Below are 18,799 nucleotides of genomic sequence, written 5' to 3'. Positions count from 1 at the left end.
ACAGAGACAGATTCCCTTTGTGAGAAATCCAGAAACTAGTTGAAAGTGCCAAGAACCCACAATGAGGAAAATATAAGTCTCTTCAACAAATAGTGTTGGGAAAATTGGATATCCACATGCAAAAGAATGAAATTGGAACCTTACCTTACACTATACTCAAAAATCAACTCAAAAAGGATTAAAGGCTTAAGTGTAAGGATTTAAAGTGTAAAACTACTGTGATGAAAAATGGGGGAAAGCTTCATGACATTGGTCTTGGCAATGATTTCTTGGCTATGATACCAAAAGCTCAGTCAAGAAAAGCAAAAACGGACTACCTCCACTAAAAACTTTCTGCATAACAAAGGAAACAACAAAATGAAAAGACAACCCACAAAATTTGAGACAGTATTTGTAAACTATATAGTAGATAAGGAGTTAATTTCCAAAATATAGAAGGAACTCCGGCAACTCAGCAGCAAAAATAAATAACCTCATTTTTTTTTAAAAGGAGAGTATTTGAATAGATATTTATCCAAAGACATACAAATGGCCAATGGTGTGTGAAAAGATGCTCAGCATCACTCGTGTCAGGGAAGTGTGCATCAAAACTGCAGTGAGATGTCACCTCCCACCTATTAGGATGGCTATTATCAAGAAGACAAAGATGAGTGTTGGCAAGGCTGTGGAAAAACTGGAACCTTTGTACAGTGTTGGTGGGAATGCTTCTTTTACTTAGTATAATAATTTTGAGATTCATCTTTCAACAGCAATTCAATTAACAATCCAATAGGGTGGGGGGAGGAATTTCACTTGAGTCAAACTGAGGATTACAACGTGGGAAACAGACTCTCTTAAAGCTTTGAGAACTCTTCCGCCAGTTAGTAGCTGAAAGCAGTCATACATTTTCAAGACAAAGTTTCATATAGCAAAATGACACCATGATGTTTACATTAACTTCACCAAAGGCACACAGTCCAGGTGAGCACATACAAAGCAAGCAGTGAGTCACTGGACCCTTCACAGAGCTGGGAAAGAACTCTATTCTTTTAGGAAGTTACAGTGCTAGCGTCAGAAGAAAGGAGGAAAAAATAATCTTTACGGTGGAGCAAGTGCTCTCACCTTTGTTTTAAATAGTTAACAATTGTCTTTAATATTAAAATTGGAAGAAATAGTAAACCCACCCATTGGTTTTCTGTATGAAATACAATGCAAAGCTTATTAAGGGGAAATATGAGTCCTCTTAAATTAAAAATTTAACAAGAAAGGATGCGCATTGTATGACTTTTGGTTTTTTGTTTTTAACACGTTTATGGTTATGGTTGTATGGTTCCTGTACAGTAAACTACACATATTTCAAATGTTCAATTTGATGAATTTTGATAGATGTATACACCAATGAAACTACCACCACAATCAAGATGGCTAACATTTTCATCGCTCCCCAAGAGGTGCAATTTTCAAATTCCCAGTTTATCCCTTCCCACCCCCTTTACCCCCGGTAACCATAAGTTTGTTCTTTATGTCTGTGAGGTGCTCCCATCTTGGACGCACTCTGGTTAATGTGAAATGCAGGTGCACACTGCACATTAGGGAGGGAGGGAGGAGGCCCAAACAGACACAGAGAATTTTATGTTTAATTTGTTTTTTCCTGCCTTAAAACATAAAATTTTATTTCATCGCATTCATGTAGTTCATTTCTTTGTACCGTGGAATATACCACAATTTGTCCATCCTCTCACCCATTGACAGATGTTTGGGTGGTTTCTAGTTTTAGGTTATTTTGAATTAAGCTGCTGTGACTATTCTTGTGCAAGTCTTCATGGATATATGCTTTCATTTCTCTTGGGTAAGCACCTAGAACTGGAATTTTGGGTCATGGGGTAGGTGCATCTTTGACTTTATAATAAACTGCCAAACAGTTTTCTAAAATGTTTGTGTAATGATACGTCCCACTAGCAATGAATGAGCATTCTAATTGCTCAGAATGCTTGTTAGCCTGTAATGTTACCAATCTTTTTAATTTTAGCCATTCTGTTAGGTATGTAATGGTATCTCAGTGTGATTTTAGCTTCCAGTTCCCTGATTTTGAGCATCTTTTTATGCGATTGTTGGCCATTAGGTCTTCACTTTATAAAGTATCTGTTCAAAACTTATGTCCATTAAAGAATAATTTTTTTTAATATTGAGTTGTAGGAGTTCTTTAAGTATTCTGAATATGTCCTATTCAGATATATGTATCAAGATTATTTTTCCCAGTCTGTTTTGCTTATTAATTTTGTTAAATTGTCTTTTAATAAACATGTTTTAAATTTTGAATTTCATCAATTTTTAAAAATTGTATATTCTTTATCACTTACAGACCCTCTGCAGGCCTCATAGAGTGTACCACGTCCTAGGTACTCCAAGCCGGTAGAACATAAAAAGTTCAGTGGTATTTTTTTTTTAGCTCTACCTGAATGGCAATATTTTAGTTGTGTTCTTGACTTCATTACAGAGCCTTCATCCAGAACAGTGGTTTAAAATTTACTGAGCAGATTTCCGCCCCCTCCCCTACCTGCCTTGAAACTGTTAAAAATAGGGTTGCTGAGCTCCACTCCGACTGAATGATTTCGTTTCACAGTTCTGCTGGCTTGTCGGGGAATCACTGATCTAGTTGTCCTAAATGCTTGACCGAACTTAAGGCTACTCCACCTACCACTTCCTCAAACAGAGGGCAGGACACTGTTAATGGAAAAAAACCTGTTGCATTTTCATTTCCGCGTACTGTTACCACCAGTCCCTTTCACAGTCCTTGGAAGCAGTTAATTAGAAAGCACTGGGGGGAAAGCGCTGGAGAACTTTACCAGATTCTGTTGTAATAAGGCATAACTGAATAAAATATTTCAGAACAGGAATCACTTGCATGGTCAGCGTGCTTTCCAACTGCTGGCTCTTGCTTTTCTTTTGCAAGAGAAAATTGCAACAAGTCTTCACAGGAAGTTTTTTGTTGCTCCATCTTTATTTCTCTTTCAGAAGAAAAAAAAGTTGGTTCTCCTAATGGCTTTGATAATACACCCTCACTTGGTTGGCAATAAAACATGAAACTTCTCATTGGGTATTTTCAAGACTGCCACGAGGAATCAGCTGCCAGTTTACTGCAATGTGGAAAACTGCACGAGAGTCTGGGATTGGACTCAAAATGCTAATTTCAAAGGTCGAGTGAAGCTGCGGCTCACGTTTTCGCTTGCCGGCGCTCTCTGCAGGCAGAACAAAGACCCAGCCCGCGAAGGCGGAGGCTGAGACCCATCTCAAATCTGCTTTCCTGAGATAATTTTGGAATCATGCCTGAAATGCCGGAGAACATGGAACAGGTAAGAGCTAGCTATTCAAGAAAAGAAGCATTCTGGAGTTAGAGTTTCCTTAAAAGCATTCCAATGAACCTCTGGAAAAAACCAAAGGGTGTGTTAAAAAGAAAATAAATGGGTGTCATTCATTTCTTTAAAACATACTACTTTGGGACTTGGAAGAATAAAGCAACTTTAATTATTGACCCTTTATGGATAGCTCAGCTAAGTCTCAATTGACCAAAAAAGAAAAAAAAAAAAAAAAGCAAAACAGAACAGCAGTTTCATTTATCAGATTAAATGTAGGGGAAGGTTCTATATAAATAACGATTTTATCTGTAGTTGTGTGCTCCAGCCTTTCGTTGTCTTGGCATGAACTGAATCTGCTAAGCGAACTTTTAGCTCCAGATTGCTCTCTTTAAATTTATATAATTAGCCACCACATGAACTTGGATATTGGCTGTATAGCAATGGCGTTTTTATTCAGAGAAACTTTGATTTTCAAAAAGAATGATTAAAACCTATACATGAACATATGCCCCTAGAACCATACCCAAGTTTTACCTGGCAAGTATCAAACCAGATTCTCAAATGTAGACAAGTAAACTCTTTTTGTTCCTCACTTCAGATAAGGCTGATCTGAGAATCAAAATGCTAATTGCATATGCATGTCCTTAAATCATCTTCACGTTGAGCACTTAATTTTTTTTCCTAGTCAGATTAGATTGCATCACCTGTTGCAACTGGAAACTTTACAAAAATTCCCAGTTTTTAAAGAGGGGAGGGTCAAGAGGATCTTGAATCCACCTCCCCCACTACTTACCCACACCTTTTCTTTGAAGTTGGCAGATTATGCACGGTTAGCCTTGGGGCATTCCTCTCGAGGACTCTAAATAATGCTAAATTGATTAGCAGCCTGGATCAAAACAAAAATTGAAAAGGGGCCTGAAGCTCTCTTCTGTTACTGTTCCAAAGAAACTTTATGCTTAACGCAAATAAGATGAGTTATTGTTGGGGGTTGGGTAGGAAGGAAAGTCATGGGACTCAGACGTGGAAAAACTTTTCGAAATCTTGGTCTTTAGCTCTAAGATTAAACCAGAAAAGGTTTATGAAAGTAATGTTTCAAAAAGATCCAAGCAGTAATCACTTTTGTGGACGACTTTTAAGGTCTTGGTGTATCCTGTGTGGTTGGACAAGAACACTCAAACTGTTCGGTGTAAAGCTGACGAACCCTACGCAGTCCATGCGCGGGTTTTTTTCCGAGTAAATTTCACAGGCATCCCAGTGGGCGGGGTACTTTTTTCGGTTTTGAACTGCAAGAGGAATCAGTTGCATCCTAGGTCAGCCTCAGTGCTTAGGGCTGTTTCTGCCTTATCACTTTACAAAAGCGCGATACAGATGGTATAAGGTCCGGCATTACTCTCTTCCTCTGGTTCCCTTAATTTTCGGTGGTGGCGGAGGCTCGGCTCCTGTAGCCCAGCGTTGCAGCCTGTAAGGCGGTGCTTCTCAAAGGGTGGTCTTGTTTCCTGTTAAATTCTCTAAAATGCAGAGTCCCAGACTCGACTACCACAGCTCATTCTGCAGTTATTGGTGAAGTCCGAGAATCTGCGTTTCAAAGAGGCACCCAAATAATTCATCCCCCAGTCCCTTTACCCGTTTTTATTTTTAACTAGTTAAAAATAGTTTGACATCTTTGGAATTTCACACGTACTACTTTCTAGCATCTCAGAAAGACAAATGGGTTGTCGAGGTGTTAAGGACTCAGAATGCTAACACTTTAATTTTTATTCCAGTCTCTTTCTAAATCTCTCAAAAAGCACTCAGAGCTCTAGAAATAATGTCCATCGTGCCTCCACCCCCTCGCCTCACCCCTCCCACCATGACTTTAAAATGCTTTCTCTCACTTTACGTATTACATGCCCAGTTGATTCTTAATGCATTGCGCACAGTCTATACACTTGAAAGTCCAGGCAATCCAGTTCAATGCTTACCTAGTCGAGAAGGAAAAACACAAAATAAACAACCCCCCGGCCCCCAAACAAAACTCGCATTCCCTTCCTTAAGGCCAGGTCCTTTGTGTTGTGTATCCCTTTAAGAGTTGGCGCGTGGGCTGGGAGCGCCCGGAGCGCGCCCGCCCCCTTTCTGGGGCTTCGGCGGCGCGTGGCCAATCAGGGGTGCGGCCTTGGCAGCGGAAGCCGGAAGCGGTGAGCGGGGGCCGGTCCGGACCTAGGGGAGGCGGGCCGAGGGTGTTGGAGCTGCGGCCCGCGGTGATCCTGGGCTGGAGGAAGCGGCGGTCGCTGCGGCGGCGGCGCAAAGACGGCGGGCATGGTGGGGCGGGAGAAGGAGCTCTCTATACACTTTGTTCCCGGGAACTGCCGGTTGGTGGAGGTGAGGGACTCGGCCCGGGGTGCGGTAGGGTGGGATTGGTGGGGGGGATTGCGTCTTGAGAGAACCGATTGCGCGGAGGGGGAAGAGTCTGGTCGCGGGGGCTCCAGTGTTTTTCCAGACGCATCCTGCTCGCGTCGGAGGCCCCTGGAGGCGAGGGCGTCGCCGCCGAGTTTGTTTACCTCGGTGCACAGCCTTCTGTGTTTTCTTTTCCAGCCGCTGCGACGGGAAATGAGTCGGTCGGGTTTCATTTTCGAGTCTCCAGTCTCGCCTCCCAAGAACGAAGAGGGTTTTTCAGAACTGTTTCAGTTTTGATGCTTTATTAATTTATTTTTCGTCCTTTGTTCGAATCCCTCAATCGCAAGAGTTCGTATCTCTGGGAAAGAAGGGACCAGGTGGCTCTTCAGAAATAACAGGGCTGGAGTTGAAAACTTATCGAACTCTTAGTTTATACGCGGGACTATGTTAAGCGCTTTACGTGCATTATTTACGTTAATCCTCGTAACTGTGGGATAGTGTTTTTGCTCCATTTTGTAGATAAGAAAATTGAAGTTTAGAGGGCGAGTGCTTGGCCCAAGTTGATTCAGTAAGGTTGCAGCGGGAATTCAGCTACGGGTCTATTTGACTGTCCCAGGCTTTGAACCAGGTTGCATAAAGGAAGGCTATTACTTGTTTTTCTAGAGCCCCAATTGTCTTCTCTATTTCATTCCAGGACCCCCAGCATTCATCAATCCACAGAATATATCTGGCCCTGGAAATAAGAATGTTAATGCCCAGGTCGATATGTCTTGTGGATAAAAGAGAGGATATAGGTGATGGCTATTTTTGATAATGCAAAATTTTTATGTCTCCAAAATGTAGCACATTTAGTGTTTTTAGATCACTTTGGGATTTGGGGGGTAAAGTTAGGCCAGATGGGCCGTTCAAACCTGTATATTCCTGTACTGCAAAGAATGCTGAGTACATAACGTGACGTATTGTTTGTTTATATTTGTGCTTATGTGCATATATATCTATGTGTATAAAACTTAATTTTCACAATAGGCGCTCAGGAGACTAAATGAAAATGGGTTTTCCTTCATGAAAATGGGTTTTCCTTCGTTAAAATTGTACAGCCAAAAGCTTGGGACATATTTGCTGCTCTCAAAACCTGTAGAATTAAAACTCACTTGTGAGAATGAGGATTGTCTTATAGTTTATATTAAAGAAATAGACTGTAGTGGTTTCTGTTCATAATACTGGCTGTGGGCTACATTGGGGTAACAGTAGGAGTTAGACCAATGCCACTTAGGTGTCTTTAAAAAGTTTCTTAAGTTTGGGAGTGTCTACTCAGAGATCTGCCTCAAGGGGAATGTTGTGAGAATCAAATAAAGAAATGAATGTGAAATTTTGCCAAAATTAAGAGGTTCTAAAAATAGCAAAGCATTATTATATTTACCACTAAAGTGTAAGAAGAACCCACTTTAGCTATTCATGATCTTTCACTCTTGACTTTTTCTAGGACTTTTTTATAATTGAAGTATATAGTCAGTTACAAGGTGTTATTTCTCCGGGACGTTTTTAGTACAAGTTAATCCAAGTGTGCTAAAGTAGAAACCGCTGTCCCAGAGTACTGTTTTGGACCACTTTAAAAGAGCCACTTATCTCCCATTGCCTGTACAACTTGGCATCATTTGATTAGATAGGACAAATAAGAGCTGCAGCTCTGCATTTGTTTATATGTATTTAATTTTTTAATTTTCTTTTTTTTTTTTTTTGGTGTCTATAAATCTGGTCATCTGAAGTTACTGAATTCTGTACATATAAGAGTTTATATGTTAAGAGGCAAATATGCTCAGAGCAGCTTAAAGTGATGTTTGGGATACTTGATCTATAAGAATGAAAATTGAGAAATAGACTTTTCAGGCAAACAAAATATTTTCAACTCTTTATTGTGCTTTGGGTTAAATGGACAGCATGTTATTCTTCCATTCAGAGTTCCTTGAGGTGTTTGGACATTCCTGTGTTTTCCAGGAGTAATTTATAGAGTAATGGTCCAAAGTAATTTTTAGAGGAATATTTTCCTCTTTTCAAAAAGAAAATAAATCAAACCTGTGCTTTAGGAAGCTTCAGGTAGAGTTCTGTTTATAGGAAGTCAAAAATAGAAGAGGTATTTTTGTTTGACCTCTTTTAATTTCAGAGTGATGCATATTTTCTTCGCCAACCACCAATAAACTTGCAGTGCAAATGAAAACATCTTGTTTTGGCTCCTATACTGGTGACAGAAAGTGCTCATTGAGTCTCTAGAGAGACCTATGTGAAAAGAGGAAAAGTTACTCTAAGTAAATGAAGCTTCTTTCACTGTATTCAGATCCCTCTGCGGTAAGGCTAATACAGAAAAATGTTAGAATTATAGGACTGGAAAACTGGAAGAGCCTTAGTCATCTTGTCCAGATGCCTCATTTCAAGAGTGATGAGTTAAATCAGTAGAGATGGAGTAACTTCTCAGGGCCACGGTTTGTGACACAGCAGATTAAATTTAATTGTCATGAAACAAATAGAGACAAAACAGTATATATTTGGCTGGATGGTAGAAGCAGGAAGACCCAAGTTCTGGTCCCAACTTTTTCCCTTTTACAGTGGGTAAAACCTTTAACATCTGTGGACTTAAGATTTCTCACTATGGAAGTAATATCTGCCCTGCCTGTCTAGTAAGACTATTCTTATGGTCGAAAGGTATGATGTGGGTTTATATAACACATTGAAATATGAAATTGTGCAGAATCATTTCTGTTTCAGAAAATGTTTGCACTTCAGATCTCCGTTCTTTTAATATAGAAAATTCTTGACCACTGACATCTGACCACTAGGTAGCATGGACTGTTTTATATTTTCTTCTAGGGACCTTACATATTATCCCAGGGTATAAGGATGTAAGGTTGTATTTCTTTACACAATTGCCATCATTTTGGAAAGTTAAATGTATTATATTCCTTAAGGAGCCTTGCTGTGCTTGTAACATAATACTATATTTCATCAGCTGTAAGATGCTCTTGAATTTAATAAAATTATCTGGTCTCTTAGTTTAAGATGCACTAAAAAGCAAAAAACACTGCCAAACTGCAACATTTGTAAGGTGTATCTTTATTTCATTCATTTAACAGAGATGATAAATGAGGAAAAAATGTGCTTTACCGAATCAGTGAAGTACACAGAAGTATTATATTACGATTTAGTAACCTTTGTGGTTACTACAAGCATGATGCTTATTCTTTGACTTCTTTTTCTAGTTTTCCTTTTTACAGGGGTAAAAAGGAAAGATGTTGTCGCTTCTAGAAAGATAGGTGGCAGTTTTTTGGTTTGTTTGAATAAGAGCAGTTTATCTTTAGGGGTACCTTGGACTTTGCTGGAGTTCAGAATTACAGTTTTCAAAGTGGAGTTCCCGAATCACCACCGTCAGCCCCACCTGGAAACTTACTGCAGCTTATCCAGCCTCAGTCTCAGATGTGCTGGATCTGAAAGCCTCCCAGGTGATTCTGATCCCCACTGGATGAGGCCTGTGAACAACTGATCGAAAAGCTACCATCTCTTCTTAGAGTGAACTAGAGTTGAGAAACTCAGAAAAATCAGATCATAGCTCTTTTATAGTATTTTTCCCAGGGATCTTTACAGTATTTATCCTGAGTAAATTGTTTTCTGATTGTATCTCTGCTAGAGTTGGCATGTTTTAACCTCTTTACAATTACAGTCTTTGTAGAGCTGTTTCCTTGCCAGAATTCAAAGAAAATATTTTACTGGCTGAAATCCTTGTTTTCACAGATCAGTTGGCTTAGAGCCAAGTTTTTCAACAGAGAGCCTAATGAATATTTCTTCAGTTTTTAAAATGTCTTGAAATTGATTGAAGCAAGGAAAAAAAATACCTTTAAGAATTTACCTGTATACTGTCTCTGTCAGCCCTTTCATTTCAGGGTTTTTCTATAGATAAAAATACCTGATTTGGGTGGACTTTTTTCTTTTTAAGTGTATAGTCTGCTAAGTTACTTAGCTGAATTAAGGGCTAGAGAGGTCTTTGGTTATTATGTGCATATTTAAAGTTTTTAACAGTCTAGAGTTAGGTGACTATAACAGTGTTGGAAATAAAAAGGCCTCAAGTTGATAAAATTTAATAAAACTTTTTGTTGTTTTTTAATAGCAAATGTTGACTTAATTCAAGAGTTTATGAGGAAATTTTTGGTGTTATCTGTCTTGGGAAGAAGGGAAAGTTTTTTTGTTTTTTTTTAGGAAGGGAAAATTTTGAAGCTATGCCTTGGAAACATAGTACTTAAATTGTTTGCTAAATAGTAGTTACTTTTAATTTGTGTGTAAAGAATTTTCCCTTTTTAGCAATAGCAATACAATCAGTTTATATTTATTTTTTCTTTATCCTCTCTCTGTCTTTGTTAGTTTTAACTGGATTCTATAGGTAAATTTAGAGTTAACACAGGAATATATGCTAGTTTGGTTAAACTTAGAATATTAGTGCTAAAAGGACCGAATTTATTTTTCCTCTACAGAAATGCCTGTGAAATGTGAATTCTCTAATTTGGATCTTTCAGAATATAAAAACATTAGGATTTGAAAGAAAACTTGGGATTAAAAGCTGAAGACCAAAAATGTTCACCTATAAATACTTTGGCAGAATATACCCCATCTATTTAATCAGGCCATAAAATAAGTTTGCTTAAAACTAATTGTGCATTTTTATAAGCAGAACCCACATAATTAAAATTGCTGTTCATTATTCATTTGGACATCATTGATCGTAAAAATAAGATTTTCTATTACTAACACAGGAAACCTGAATATTTGACTAGGTAATACCTTGCAGTATTATCTTGGGTTCTTTCTTATGAGTAAGATTATTAATACTTTTTCCTTTTTTTTTCTTTTGTATGTTCTTTTATTTTTTTAGCAGTTTTTATTGATCTGTAATAATTTTACAATGTTGTGTCAATTCCAGTGTAGAGCACAATTTTTCAGTTATACATGAACATATATATATTCATTGTCACATTTTTTTCTCTGTGAGCTACTATTAATACTTTTTCTTAACTGATGTGCTTACTGGTGCTGTTTGATTAATCTTTGTCCTAACTTAAGGATTGGGACAGATAATGGGACAGGAAGCAGACAATTTAGACCTGTAGTCTTGACATTTAGTGAATGATGATGGGGGCTCCTTTCGTTGAGAGAATATTTTCAAAGTAAGTAATCCTTTTCCTCTCCTTCACCTTTTAGGAGGAAGTTAACATTCCCAACAGGCGGGTTCTGGTTACTGGTGCCACCGGGCTTCTGGGAAGAGCCGTGTACAAAGAATTTCAGCAGAATAATTGGCATGCCGTTGGCTGTGGTTTTAGGAGAGCAAGACCAAAATTTGAGCAGGTTAATCTCTTGGATTCTAATGCGGTTCATCACATCATTTACGATTTTCAGGTATGGTTTGTTTTAACACATAAGTAAACGATTCAGAGTTGTCTGGATGATAAAAGGATGTTCTCTAGGAAGTTACCGTACTTAAGCTCTGACTTTACTAAGCAGTAGTAATACGTAACTTTCTTTTTTTTAATGTGCTTTTCTTTTTTTTAAGCATGACAAAGTATATGCCATTCTTAAGATTAGATTGAAACATAGGTTGACAAAAGACAGAAAATGAAACATTTTATAAAAAGCTTATGTTTATGTAGTTTATGTAGTAAAGTTATGTTTCTGTTTATGAAGTACTTTCCTAAGTACATTCAATGCAAATGCTTTTTTAATTGAAATACAGTCAGTTTACAATGTTGTGCCAATTTTGATATACAACATGTTTCAGTTATACATACATGTATTCGTTTTCGTATTCTTTTTCATTATAGATTACTACAAGATACTGAATATAGTTCCCTGTGCTGTATGGTAGAAACTTGTTTATTTTATATCTAGTAGTTAGTATCTGCAACTCTCGAACTCCCAATTTACCACCCCCTCCCCCCTGGTAACCATAAGTAGGTTTTCTATGTCTGTGAGTCTGTTTCTGTTTTGTAAATAAGTTCAGCAGATGCTTTTTTAATATTATCTGTAAACCTTACAACACTGCAAAACAGAAATTATCATTTCTGTTTTAGAGCTCACAAAGGCTCAGAGAGTTTAAATAGCTTGTTGGCCTTGGTCACAGAAAAGGTAAAAAAAAAAAAGTTTAGGTGCTATTACACTTCTGATCAAACTGGGAGTTTAAGTTCTTTCTAAAAATGTGATCCAGCAACACCTGCATCAGAATCACGTGGGAAACTTGTTCTTAGGTTTCACTCACAGAGATTGTAATTCATTAAGTGCTTTTTAAGAAGCAACCCACCTTAACACCCATTTAAGTTTGAAAACAAGTTTGAGATCACGCTTCCTCAGGCAGTTGGGAGAAGGAGGAAGTGGGGTATGTGGGGACACTAGCTCTGCCTGTCACTGGTCGTCCCAAATCTTTCCTCTGACTCAGCTCCCCTGGGAAGTAGGTGCCTCCTTCTCTACAGAGGACCCTCTGTGTTCCTCTGTCTTGACTTCTGTCATGTGATATTGAAACAGTTTTGTAACATACCTGTCTTTTCCTTTAGATTGTGAAGTCCTTGGTCCTCACATAGTTCTTAGTATAAAGGTGTGATACTAAATGCTCAGCTGGGAATATAGTTTTTATGGATGGCTAATTTTCTTTAAATGATCTAAGAGATTTGAATTTATGAATCTAATTTGCAATCGATACTCCTCTCTGTTTATCAAAGATTTATTCAATATTTAGGCCACATTAATTACATACGTTATAGCTCTTCCCTCCCATCCAGATTATGAGACAAAGTTTATTTTGATTTAGAAGTATAGTTGTTGACACAGTTTTGTCTGATGTTGCCTGCTAAGTTGCTCTTTCCTTTTCAGGGTCTATATATATCTTTAAGGAAGTTTGAACCTTGGAAAAGGGGAAATGTGACAAACCTACATTAGAAGTTACAGTGATTTAGTTGAAGGAATGTTGACGTAATAAACATTTATCTGTGATTTAATTTACCTTTGGAAAACTATAGTTCTTCTGTTTTATTTCTTTTTTGGGTTAAAAATAACACCAATGCTTAACTTTCAGCCCCACGTCATAGTACATTGTGCAGCAGAGAGAAGGCCAGATGTTGTGGAAAATCAACCAGATGCTGCTTCTCAACTTAATGTGGATGCTTCTGGGAATTTAGCAAAGGAAGCAGGTATTGATGACTTTATATAAAATCTTCATAAAATATTAAGTGATGACTGAGTTCATGAAGATGAAACTTTTGTAGGTCACTTATGAGAGATCTGTTGTTATATAAGATGAATAAGCTGTTACAAATTCCAGTAAAGAGTAATGTCATGTAGTAATTTAATAGATTCTTTTCTGTCTTTTTTTGTAGCTGCAATTGGAGCATTTCTAATCTATATTAGCTCTGATTATGTTTTTGATGGAACAAACCCACCTTATAGAGAGGAAGACATACCAAGTCCCCTAAATCTGTACGGCAAAACCAAGTTAGAGGGAGAAAAGGCCGTCCTGGAAAACAATTTAGGTAAGACACGTCTCTTTAGCCCCCTGACTTTTTTTAAGGATTCCTTTCTGTGTATGATATATAGATATATATAGAGAGAGATATGTTTTTAGTTTTTTACAAAATTAGTCAAGGAACATAAATCATTGGAGAAAAACTAGAGAATGTAGTTAGTACAAAAGAAGAAAAAGTTTTAGAAATCCTGAAGACTTTATGAATCCTTCCAGACTTTTTCCAGTATCACTGTATATATGAATATCATTGTAGATAGAAAACAAATCATATGGAACAAATTTTTGTAATCTTTTGAAAAACAGGTCAGTATCATTTTTCTTACATTGAGGTATTCTGTTATCTGTATGGTTTTTCTTTTTTTCTTACGTGTGTCTGTATACGTAGACATATGTAAATGTGCTGATAATAAAGAATATACCCTATTTGAAAAAAAAATTAGAAAAAAATTTAGAATGGTGTAGAGTCCTCTTAATAATGCTCCCTCTAAGAGAGAAGCACCACATGTGGTTATGTATGGAAGTATTTTTTTGTGAATTTTAAAACATGCACATGTTGTTTGTAAGCTGGTTTTTCTCCCCCTACATATGTGCATCTCAGCACATACAGAGCCAGCTCTGAGATACTGTATCAGTGGCTGTGTGATACTTGATGTAACGAGCCCCTACATTGCTGCCTTAGATTGTCTGCATCCTGAGAAGCACCACTCGTACACATAACCATACTAACACACGTTTAGGTGGAGTTTTTTCTATTATAAATTATCCTTCAGAAACCTTCCTTGAATATACATCAACATATGACTGACTCCTGACCAACGCAGAGGTTAAGGTTTCCGACCCTCCCTCAGTCAGAAATTTATGGATAACTTTTTGCTCCGCAAAGACTTAATTACTAGTAGCCTGCTCTTGATTGAAATCTTTCTTACCTACAGCATGAACAGTCCGTTAACACAGTTTGTGTGCCCTATGTATAATATGCTATTCTTCAAGTAAACTAGAGAGAAGAAAATATTAAGAAAACCATAAGAGAAAAATGCATTCAGTATCGTACCGTGTCGCTACCGTAAATTTACTTCGCCTACTTACAAGATGAAGCGTCCATCAGTGACTACATCAGTGCTGTCTGGTGATACAAAACACTGTAGGTGTGACTCACATTACTAACTCTAGACTTCAGAAATGAGAAGATAATGCGAAGAAGGAATTCATGCTTAGTTAAAGGTGTAATGATACGAAGCAGTGATACGGTTGCTTTGTGGTAGCCTGGTGTAATTGATCTGATCGCTTCACGGTAGCCTCACCTGTACACTCATGAATGAATCGTTACACAGTTATTATGGCCCGCAGCGTTATAGTCACATTTGTAATACAGTATTGGGAACGCTGTTACTTTTTTTTTTTTTTTTTTAAACTACTTAACCTGTGACAATTGGCTGATATGCAGTTTCTCCAATTACAGGAGAGAAGAGAGATATACTGTATGGTCATGTCATTGTCTGAAAACCATAGAACAATAGGAAAATGAACACATTATTTTATATTTACTGTCACTCACCTTATGCCCCTGTAAGGACAGGCTGTCCACTTCGTACAAGTCTTGTGCATGGTGTTTTCTTCGTGTATACGTGTGTGTATTTTTTGAAAAAAATCTGCATACAGGTGGCCCCACACAGTTCAAACCCATGTTGTTCAAAAGTTACCTTATACACTTGTCTGATAAGTCAATTTAATTTAAAAGCTCTTGTTGGATTTCGATTAAACTGTTAATTGTCTAATCTGTCGTAACTGCTCAGTATTGACCAAAATAAAATCTAAATACTTCGTAATTCCTTCATCAGTGGTTTCCAGAACTATGTGGTGAACCTTCATATGTGCTTTACACAGATTCACCAGTTGTTATGTTTTAACATGGGTTTTATACATACATTTTTTTTTTCTTCCAGAACTCATAGAGAATTAGTTGAATTTCACCCCAAAATACTTCACCATGTTATTTTCTAACAAAGATGTTCTTCACATAATTACAATGCAGTTACCACATTCAGGAAATTTAACATTAATACGATACATAGTCTATATAGGAATTTTCCCAGTTGTCCCAATAATGTCCTTTATTGCATTTTTTAAAATATATTTTTAGGGAAGTATAGTCAGTTTACAATGTTGTGTCAGTTTCTGGTGTACAGCACAGTGCTTCAGTCATAAAGGAACATACATATATTTGTTTTCATATTTTTCACGCATTTTAATTTTCTAATCTAGGATACAGTCAGTGATCACTTGTTGCGTTTAGTTGTCATGATGTTTTATTTTTAGCGGCCATAATAATGAAGAAATGTACAATCAATATGATAAGAATACCTCAAATGACAGACATTTAAAAGTATTCAGGATCACATTTGTTGAATAGGCATTATTACAGGTGAGCTGTGTCATTTTGGTGCATTGCAAGTTTTCTGCTATGATGCTGTTTACACCCATGTACCTTGATCTTACATCGAGACTTCAGAACCAATCAGCTTTAAAATATTATCTGCTTTTACTAATCTCTAGGAGCCGCCGTTTTGAGAATTCCTGTTCTGTACGGAGAAGTTGAAAAGCTTGAAGAAAGTGCCGTGACGGTTATGTTTGATAAAGTGCAGTTCAGCAACAAGTCAGCCAACATGGACCACTGGCAGCAGCGGTTCCCCACACACGTCAGAGATGTAGCCACGGTGTGTCGGCAGCTAGCAGAGAAGAGGATGCTGGTGAGAATCTTAAGTGCTTCTTTAAAACCACGCGGAGACCAAACAAAAGTAATTCAGACAGAAGGTTGTTACTCATAAATAATAAAAATATTATGCTTTTGTGTTTGATTTTATTTCTCAAATATTGTAGACCCCATCTGCCATCATTTTTTTATTGGAAGATAACTGAAAACTTGTATTGTTTTTTCTTCAAGTAACAAAATAATCTAATGTCTTTTAAGAAGTTAGTCTATTTAAGATCTAGGTAATGGCAAAAAAGAATCTACAGAGGAATTTATCATTTTAGCCACTCTAAGAATAGTTCATAATTTTTCAAGATATTTGAATATTTTAAGTATTTGAAAAAGTTGGAGCTAAATAGAATGTTCATAGAAAGATTAGAGACTGATTTATTTTAGAATATTAGTATGACTAATTTTTGAAACATCAAAATGTATATATTTTTTAAATATGTACTATGGCAGTATTTAAGGATGTTATTTCTAATTAACTCATCTTGAAAAAATGGTTCTGTTTGGTTTTAGTCTTAACCTTCTTAGGATAATTAAAAATACTCATTAAATTGACCTGTGTTCCCATAAAATTCTGTAAGCATTTTTAGGATTGCCACTAAATAAAATTGAAGCCACTTACATTTTTATTTTAAAAAATTCTTAAGGCTAAATTCTAGAAATAGCTTTTCATGTTTAACTAAGGATATTTCTAGGAATTTGATTTTAGATATCTTGTGTAGAGCATTCCAGAAAGGAGCGATACATTTTATTTCCTGGACCTTTTAAAGTTAGTTTTCTTGTCAAACCTGCCATTCCACTCAACTCAAAAAGTTTGAAAGCATTTTGAGTTTTTTGTGTCCTGTGTCCTTGTTAGGATCCATCAATTAAGGGAACCTTTCACTGGTCTGGCAATGAACAGATGACTAAGTATGAAATGGCGTGTGCCATTGCAGACGCCTTCAACCTCCCCAGCAGCCACTTACGACCCGTAAGTACATGGCATTTAAAACCTTCTTACTTACGTCCATCACGATGGCGTGTATTACTGATAACATTCTTCTTGTTGTGTGGAAGCATTGGATAACTTCATTTTCCAGTACAAGCAAAGTGAATTTGCTTGTATGTTGGCAGTTTGTCTGGTTACTTTTCTCTAAATTACCATATAAAAAGAAGGCCCTGTGTATTGTTGAAGTTTATAGAAAAAGTATTGTCTTGCCTGTAGCAGACACTTTGTTTATTTTTCCCAAGGATCAAATCCAACTTCTTGCATCGAGGGCAAGAGGGCAAAGTGAAGTAGAGAATCTAAATAAACCTCAGCATGTGGCTTTTCACTTACTTTTGATATTCTGTTCTTGTTTCATAGATAACTGACAGTCCTGTCTTAGGAGCGCAGCGTCCCAGAAATGCGCAGCTGGACTGCTCCAAATTGGAGACCCTGGGCATTGGCCAGCGAACACCATTTCGAATTGGAATCAAAGAGTCACTCTGGCCTTTCCTTATTGACAAGAGATGGAGACAAACGGTCTTTCATTAGAGTGTGTGTGGTGGTGGTTTTGTTTGTTTTTGTTTTTTTGTTTTTTAACGAGAAGTATAGTATGTGGCACTTTTTAAAGAAAAAAAGGAAATAGTTTTGTATGAGTGCTCTTTAATTGTGACTCATGATCTTTCAGGTAAATGATGCTCTTGCACTGGTGAAATTGTCTAAGGAAACGAAGGGCAATACTGCCTTTTTTGAAGTAACGATTTTTCTGTTTATCATTTTGTTCTGGCTTAATTTGCTGTTTGAATATAGTAAATTATGATTCTTAAATACTGGAGAGCCAGGATGAAACAGATCTGCTGTAGACTCCTTGTTTTTGTTTTTGTTTTTGTTTTTTTGGATGAAATGCATTGTTCATTCCTAGAAATAACCTCTACATTTTCAGGACTTTTGCAACCGTTGATCCTTTTAAAGTGAGTTAAATAGTATAAAAAATCATTGGTGTTCATTGTTTGATTTGCTTGAGCTCAGATCAAAATGTTTGAAGAAAGAAACTTTATTTTTGCAACGTAAGTGCAGTTTTTATGCTTGAGATATTTCCACGTGTTATGTATATCGGAACTCCTGCAGCTTGATGCCTCCTGCTTTTGTAGTGGTGTGTGGTGAGCACTTGAGAGAGAGAGAGAGAGAATGTGTGTATGTATTTTTTAAATATATATAAAACTGTCCTTTTCACTCCATGTCACTTAAGTGATATTTCATATGTGCGGTATACTAATAGTAATGGGCCTTGTAAGTCTTTTGACCATTCATGAGTAATAATAAATATGTACTGCTGGCATGGTAATGCTGAGTTTTCTTGTATTTACTTCTCTTTTTTAAATGTAAGGGCCGGGGGGGGGAGGGTATAGCTCAGTGGTGGAGCACATGCTTAGCATGCACGAGGTCCTCAGTTCAGTCCCCAGTACCTCCATTAAAAAATAAGTAAATAACCTAATTATATCCCCCCCCCAAAAAAACCCTCAAGAATAATGTAAGGGCCAGGTGTCTAAACTGTTATTTTGTTACTTTACTTTTTAAAAATTACCTTCTTCCCATGTAACATCTGATGTGTACAAGAGACTATAGTTAATAAGTATTAAGATAGCAAAATGAACACTGGTGGACCCACCCCTTGAAGTCTAGAATGTTACAGATAACCTGTTGATTTTTTTTTTAATGAAAAGCAACTGTGTACTCTTGTAATAATATTTACATAGAATGTTCTTTTTGAAGAATGCAGAGTATCTCAATGTGTTTTCTGTCCTAAGTAATATTCAGGTTAT

The 18,799-nt window shown here is 37.0% G+C and overlaps 1 protein-coding gene across 2 annotated transcripts; it reads left to right on the top strand.

Annotated features, from left to right (window-relative positions):
• The first annotated feature begins 3,161 nt into the window (after positions 1 to 3,161).
• MAT2B (methionine adenosyltransferase 2B) lies at positions 3,162 to 18,321 on the top strand. Of its 2 annotated transcripts, none has more exons than XM_006194942.3 (7): positions 3,162 to 3,332; positions 10,947 to 11,141; positions 12,808 to 12,922; positions 13,109 to 13,261; positions 15,808 to 16,001; positions 16,869 to 16,982; positions 17,358 to 18,321. In XM_006194942.3, the coding sequence occupies exons 1-7, from the start codon at positions 3,303 to 3,305 to the stop codon at positions 17,526 to 17,528; spliced, it is 972 nt and encodes a 323-aa protein (XP_006195004.1). In that variant the 5' UTR covers positions 3,162 to 3,302; the 3' UTR covers positions 17,529 to 18,321. The 2 variants fall into 2 exon arrangements, with proteins under 2 accessions (XP_006195004.1, XP_032321029.1); XM_032465138.1 differs by lacking the exon at positions 3,162 to 3,332 and adding an exon at positions 5,534 to 5,693.
• The last annotated feature ends 478 nt before the right edge of the window (positions 18,322 to 18,799 follow it).

This window comes from Camelus ferus, chromosome 22 (assembly GCF_009834535.1).
Source record: "Camelus ferus isolate YT-003-E chromosome 22, BCGSAC_Cfer_1.0, whole genome shotgun sequence".
In the NCBI taxonomy this organism is placed as follows: Eukaryota; Metazoa; Chordata; class Mammalia; order Artiodactyla; family Camelidae; genus Camelus; species Camelus ferus.
This window is presented reverse-complemented; position numbering and strand designations above follow the sequence as displayed.

What these genes read in the sequence shown, in the direction of transcription:
- MAT2B (XM_032465138.1), top strand. Translation starts at nt 5,631, where the DNA reads ATGGTGGGGCGGGAGAAGGAGCTCTCTATACACTTTGTTCCCGGGAAC. An exon ending in ACATCATTTACGATTTTCAG is followed by an intron (nt 11,142 to 12,807) that starts GTATGGTTTGTT and finishes CTTAACTTTCAG; the next exon opens with CCCCACGTCATAGTACATTG. An exon ending in GAATTTAGCAAAGGAAGCAG is followed by an intron (nt 12,923 to 13,108) that starts GTATTGATGACT and finishes CTTTTTTTGTAG; the next exon opens with CTGCAATTGGAGCATTTCTA.